This window comes from Acanthisitta chloris, unplaced genomic scaffold, assembly GCF_000695815.1.
Source record: "Acanthisitta chloris isolate BGI_N310 unplaced genomic scaffold, ASM69581v1 scaffold22067, whole genome shotgun sequence".
In the NCBI taxonomy this organism is placed as follows: Eukaryota; Metazoa; Chordata; class Aves; order Passeriformes; family Acanthisittidae; genus Acanthisitta; species Acanthisitta chloris.
This window is the reverse complement of record NW_008684562.1, coordinates 1-6,593: the sequence shown is the minus strand read 5'-3', so window position 1 is coordinate 6,593 and position 6,593 is coordinate 1. Positions and strand designations below refer to the sequence as shown.

The 6,593-nt window shown below is 50.7% G+C and overlaps 1 protein-coding gene across 1 annotated transcript; it reads right to left on the bottom strand.

The window, feature by feature from the left end:
- Positions 1–2,707: 2,707 nt before the first annotated feature.
- Positions 2,708–3,846, bottom strand: PCBD1 (pterin-4 alpha-carbinolamine dehydratase/dimerization cofactor of hepatocyte nuclear factor 1 alpha; the record flags this gene model as incomplete). The annotated part of the gene is made up of 3 exons (XM_009079402.1): positions 2,708–2,806; positions 3,267–3,347; positions 3,715–3,846. Coding segments are annotated over 3 exons (312 nt in total), but the record flags the coding sequence as incomplete, so codon positions are not given.
- Positions 3,847–6,593: the final 2,747 nt, after the last annotated feature.

Here is a 6,593-nt window from a genome sequence, read left to right as displayed (position 1 = left end):
GTTTTCCCAGCACAGCCTGAGAAGCACTTGTGGCCTCAAGAACAAGTCAGAATGTCCTGAGTTTTTAAGCAGCAGCAGCGTTCCTCCTGCAGGGCTTTGCCATGTTCCCTCCCAGCTGTTGGCATGGCACAGAGTTTCACAGGCAGGTCTCATGCCACATTTGCAGGGTGTCTGGAGGCATCTGTGTCACTGCTGTGCTAGGCCTGCTAGCCCCAGGCTGACTCTTTGCACACACCTGCAGCTCACACTTGCACGGGAATTATATGCAATGAGGAGGCTCTTTCCCAGGCAATGCACTAAGCAGTGCAGCCTCAGGCACAGCCACTGTGGGAAAGAGACTTACTTTCCAGCTTCATCTCAGTGCTAGGGGACACAAGTGTTTTAGCCAACTGCCCTGAAATCAGTGACTTTCTGCATGTCTCTGAGCCTTCTTCAAATTCTTGAGCTGCATGAGAGTCTGTGATGGTGTTAGCAGCTCTGGCAGTTTGTGTTGGACCTATCTGTTGTGTTCAGGTGACTATTACTGCAGCTCTGAGCTTGCAGTGTCCTGGAGACAAGTCTTAAGTGTCTGGTTGCAGTGATGGTTCTCTTTGGGACCGAGATTTAACAGAGCAAAGCGAAAAAGGGAGGGAGGGACTCTTGTTCCTGCTTTAAAAGAAAGAAGGGATGGATTGGGGGAGATTGAAGAGAGAGAGACTCCCTTCTCTTCCCTCCCTGGTTGCATCTTCCTCCCAGGAAGTAGATGGATCTAACAGATCAGTGCTCCATTTCACATTTTTGGATGTATTTGAAGGTGTTATTTGTCAGTCAATGTATTCTATTCTGGGATTTTGCTTATTAATAATATTTGTGGGTTTAATTGTTCCATGTGTGTTTGTTCTATATGCTGTCAATGTAACCTGGCCAGGAGTTGGCCACTGAATTTACCTGTGTAAAGTCTTTATTCATCCTTGTCACCTAACATGTAATCTGCATCTCCTCTATCATGCCAAATGGTCTTAGAAAAATGGATTTAACAGGCTGTGTGATCATTTAAAAGGCAAAAAGGAAGGATTTGATAGACTGGGTTATGATCTGGACCTGGATGGTACTTCAGACCTGGATGGATCTTCAATTTTTAATTCCTGTGAGACTTCCAAGCAGGACACTGAATTTGTAGCTTGTCCAAAGCACTCCCAAGGGATCTGCCTGCTCTTAGGTACTAGACTGAAGAATATCCACTGGGATGGACCAAGAAGAGATGTGTGTCTTCATGCCATGGATTTCACCTGCACTTTTCTGCTGACTCGGGGGAGAGGAGTGGAAGGGTTGGTACAACACAGTAATATTAGCCCAATAAATCCACAGTGACTTTGGAATGAACAAATGGGACAAATTCCTCTGATGGCAGTGTCTGTACTGCTCTGGTTTGCCACTGTGAAACTGGAGGCTGGAACAACTGGAGAGATTGTGAAAATGGGCCTAGTTTGTATTAAAATGGTGCATTTAGCTATCCAGGCTCACCGAGCTCTTATTTCTGCTTCAGTGCTCATTGGAATAAATGGAGACTTATTGCTCCTGCCATTTGCTCCTGGGGCAGGGAGGGTGGTTTATGAGTCTCACTGCCTCAGGGCTGCTCTGTCCTTCTGGTGAGACACAGGTGGTGTCTGTGGCTGCCTCAAGTGTGAGGTGCAAAGATGCTGAAAGTTCTCATCTAAGACCTATGGATTTTCATTTAATACTTTGTAGAACTTCAAAAGGTTAAAACAAAGAGGAGAAAAAAGACCTGAGCTGGGTGTTTGTAGTGTTTCCTCCCAGACCGTTGTGCTGAAAGCAGATACTGTTGGGTTTTGCAGATTGTTCATTGTGTTGCTGAAGATGTTGCACCACCAAACTCATCCACAACCTCTCTTTGGGGACTATTTCACTGTGGGCAGCCCTTGGCCTGTTGCTGTGCTGTTTGTGTGCCTTTTGGTTGTACCTTCCCTGTGTTTGTGCCTTGGCTACACGTGATTTCACCTGAGCAGTTCTGACCTGCTCTGGCTTTGATCACCTCTTCTCATCTTGATCACTGTGAGGCCAAGGCATGTGCCCTGCCAAGTTTTTCTGTGGCAGAAGTACTTCCCTGAGGGCAATCAGGGCAGCACCTGCCTTGGGGAAACTTGCTGGTGCCATTTTCTCAGTGAGGTCTCCTCCAAGCTGAGATCAGGTTAACCAAGAGGTTTATTGTACACAGGACCAGTTGGTGTCCTGCTAAGAGCTGGTGACAGTGTGGGTGAGCCCACCTGCCTGTTTTTAATACTGCTGAGAGAGGTTACACGAGTAGCAAACTACACATCACATTGGTTTGTTAGAGAACCAAAGGGGGCACAGAACATGTTCGAATCAGAAAACATAATCCAGTAGGTAAGAAGCAACAACAGTGGGTGGATGGGGTCAGGCTCTGGCAAGGGTTACTGCTGCAGTTGTGTAACATCACTCCCTGGGCAGCACTTGGGTTGGAGCACACAGCTAAGGAAGGATTAAGGAATGGAAGTGGCAAGATAGAGATGGATAAATGCACTCTGAGGAGTGCCTTCATCCACCTGAGCCACAGCAGGGAGCAGGGTGAGGAGTCTGGATTGAGGATCCAGCTTGGAAGTGGGGGAAGGCTCTGGATGCAGCTGTCTCGGTGAGATGGACTGTGGCAGCAGCAGCACAGAGGATTTTTGGCATCATGGCTGTGTGTTCAGGAGAGGGAAGCTGCAACCTGCTCGATGAAGCTGGCCAGGTTGATGTCTCGCTCCGATAAGCCTCCGCAGTCGTGGGTGCTCAGCGTGATGTGAACCTAAAGCATACACAGACAGACTGAGCACTGCCAGCAGAGAGCAGGGCAGCTTCCTCCAGTGCTGCATCCCAGGAGGCAGTTAGCTCCAGTCCCAGGGTGGGAGAGCTGTTCCGGCACTTTGCCTGGATTTCTCCTTCCTGCAGCTCCTCCTGGCCAGGAGCTATTAGTGCCACCCCTGCCTGGGTCACAGCAGCTGCCTGTGCACGCTTCTCAACTCCTTCCCCAGCAGCTTTTCCCCTTCCTTGCTGCTACTTACGATACCCTGGTTGCAGCTGCTGGACAGGGGAAAACAAGGAGGAAAGGAAGTATCTATGGTAGCTGTAGGCTGTGACAGGGGAACAGCACCTGAGGGAACAGCTCCTGCTGATGTGGACAGGACTTGCTGTTCCTGGTTTATCCCTCAAAAATGGGATGAGCTCCCTGAAGAGCTCCATTTGCCCCAACCATCCCTGTTTCCTACCTTATTGTACACATTGAACCATTCAGGATGATGATCCAGTTTTTCTGCCTGCAGAGCCACTCTGGTCATGAAGCCAAAAGCCTGGGGAGCAAGAAGGAAAGTTAACCACTTACCCTGTTGGTTTTCACCCCATTACTATTATTTTGCACCCCATTACTATTAATTTTAACCTGCATGTTTGTAGGTAGCCCAACAAATGCAAGGCTTGGGATGTTAAGTGTCTCTGTTGGGCTTTTCTATGTGTTTTCCCCTTTGTAAGGACTACTTCCCAGACAAATTGTGCTGGGTTGAGCCCTTTGGTGTCTTGGGCAGGTGATCTTGCCCAGCCATGACATTGCAGGACACACAAGGAGAGGTTTCTGTGGCTGAGCCCTGCAGAGAGGACTCCCTGCTCTGCAAACCAGGTCTCCCAGTGTGTAAACCTCCACATGCCACTGGTGCTCCTTACCCGGTTGAAATCCTTGAAGTGGAACTCTTTGAAGATGGCATCTCTGCCTTCTACCTCGTTCCAGCCCACAGCTCTCAGGTTTGGCAGCAGCTGCTCCCTCTCCTCTGTGCTCAGCCTGTGAGCTTTGCCTGCCTGGCACCAAGGGAAGGGAAGAGGAGCAGATCAGCGTGGCACAGGTATGATGAAGCAGGTGTTTGGGGCAGGGAGACATCCCATGGGTCATGGGAACACAGAGGCAGCTGCAGAATGGGAGGGTTGGGGTGTGTGGGCCTGAGTTGGGAGTATGGATGATAGGGAATATCAGTGCTATCCTCTGCTCCCTGCCCAGGAAACACCCTGCATGCACCTAGGTCAGCTCAAGTCCAGCTGGTCCCTTCTGTCCTCTCACCTGCAGCACATGCCGTAGTGTCTGTATGTACTCATTGCAGCCTGAGGCACTAAGAAATGATACCTGGGTGAGGTTAAGTTCCAAAACACATTACAGGTAATTTTCTGAGGGGGAAAAGAAAAGGCCAAAACCTGAACGTCTGTGATGGTTTCTAGGTGTGAGAATTGCTTTTCAGGTTCCTGGAACAGGAGAGCTTTATTTGCAGGTCACCTGAACTGGGAGGCTACTTAGAGGAGCAAAGTGGTATGAATCAGAGATGAATCACACTGAACTGCAGCTCAAATCCTTCCCCTTTGCAATCTGCCTTTGGTTCCAATGGAGCTTAAGAGGCTGTTTCTGCCTGTGAGGAACAAAGGGCAGAGGGAGGGATGGGGACTGAGCATTATCTTGGGCAGAGCTGCTGTGATTTGGTTTGTAAGGGGTGGTGGTGGGGAAGCAGCAGTTCTTCTGGGCTTTGGGCAGTGATAGACGCAGAGAAGAAGCTCTTGGGGATTGTAAATACCTGAGCCAGGGACTCTGCTGGCTTAGTGGGGCGGGCAGGCAGGAGTGAGTGCAGAGGGTAGTGCTCTCTCTGAAGTGTTGTTCTGGTCATTAAAATTCTCTTACAGAATATCCTGAGCTGGAAGGATCATCAAAGTCCAACTCCAGGCCCTGCACAGGACACCCCAACAATCCCACCATGTGCCTGAGAGTGTTGTCTAAATGCTGCTTGAGCTCTGGCAGGTTTGGGTGAGCTGATCTTTCCACTTGGTGATAGTAATGACCAATATCTCTTCGCAAATTCCTTCTGTGTTTAGAGTGAAGTGTGACAAGTTAGATGTGAGTCCCAACAGATCTGTCCCACTGTTTCTTGTGGATGTTGGGTCAGCAGCCCCTTGAGACACTACTCCTGGGCACTGATGCTCAGAAGTACCACCTTAAACAGCTGAACAAGGCAAATCAGCCTTTCCTATGGTTTACCTGCTCACAGGCTGTACAAAACCAGAGGCAGACACGAAGCTGTCTGTTTTGGTGGGTAGTGGCTGAGGGTGGGAGGGTTCTGGTCCCTCAGCATCACAGCTGCAAGGTTTTTTGGGGAAAAAGCCTTTCTTGCCTGTGCATGTTTTGGTCTCAGCATTTTGGATGGCTCCTGCCAGCCCTGGCTCTGCCACCTCTCTCCCCACCCCCCAGATGTCAACCCTGTCCTTTCCTGAGCTCTGGGTTTGGAGGGAAGGTAGTGAGTAAACATGATTTAGTGCAATAAACCCTCAGCCGTTGCCCTGCTGTGCTGATGGTGTGATAAGCCAGGCACAGGTAGCTTAGCAACTGGGGAATGAGGGGACAGAGGGTGGCTCTGCACAGGGTGCTGGCAGAGGAACACCCTGGGGGCTGCCCTGGGGTGCTCTGCTGGCAGTTTTTTTTTGAGGACATTTCGAACACCGTGTTGCTGCTAAAGAGAGGAAAGGCTCTCTGCAAAGCTGGAGTTGTTGTTGGGAGAAGGGTTTGGATGCAGGGGCTGGTTCCCAACCAGCCTCCCCCAGGCAGAGCCAGGACCCAGGCTTCTTGGGAGGGAAGTGGTTTAATTGTTCCCTGACTCCTTTTCTTCGCTGGGCCGATGTGGGAGGATGAGCCTCAGGGTTTTTCCAGGTCCAGCTCCCCTCCCAGAGCTCAGCACCAGTGGGAGGCATGGCCAGGCTGTGGCTTGGCCCATGGACCACACATAAGCAGCTCCTCCAGCTGTGTCTTGTGATGGAAACCCTCTGCCTGGAGCACTCCCTGTGCCCTCCATCCCTCTCCTTCCCTCCTCCTCCAGCCCAGCACACTGCCTAGCCTGCTGCTTTGGCAGGGTGGCATGTTAATCCTTTCATGTGCGCTTACTCCTTTAACACACTCTTCTCATTAGGGAAATTGAATTATTTTGTTTTCTTTGCTGCCTCTCAACTGCCAAGATCTTGGGAATTCTTGGGTTTATTCTTTTTGGCCAGCTGGAAATCAAGAAGATGCATTGTGCAACTGAAGGGAAGGAACCAGCATGAGAAACTGGGAGAGCTTTGAGCTGTCTGGAGATGAAACAACCCTCTTTAACTAAAATCTTCCCTTTATAGAATCACAGAATGGTTTGAGTTGGAAGGAGCCTTGAATACTATCCAGTCCCACCCTCTGCCATGGGCAGGGAAACCTTCCACCAGCCCAGGTTGCTCCAAGCCCCATCCCACCTGGCCTGGAACACTTCCAGGGATGGAGCAGCCACAGCTGCTCTGGGCAACATCCCTGGGCAACCTGTGCCGGTGCCTCGGCACTCTCCCAGGGAACAATTCCTTCCCAATACAAGTGGTGACTTGTCACCTTGGAGAAGGCTCACGCCTGGCTGAGCAGGCAGGGCTGGAATGAGATATGCCAGAAGGCCACGGTGTTTCTGCCGTGGGAAAGCTGCTTCGCAGCTGGCCCGCAGGGTCGCAGCTGGAGCACACCTGGGGTTCGTACCTGCCCCACAGGCTCTGATCGGGGTCGC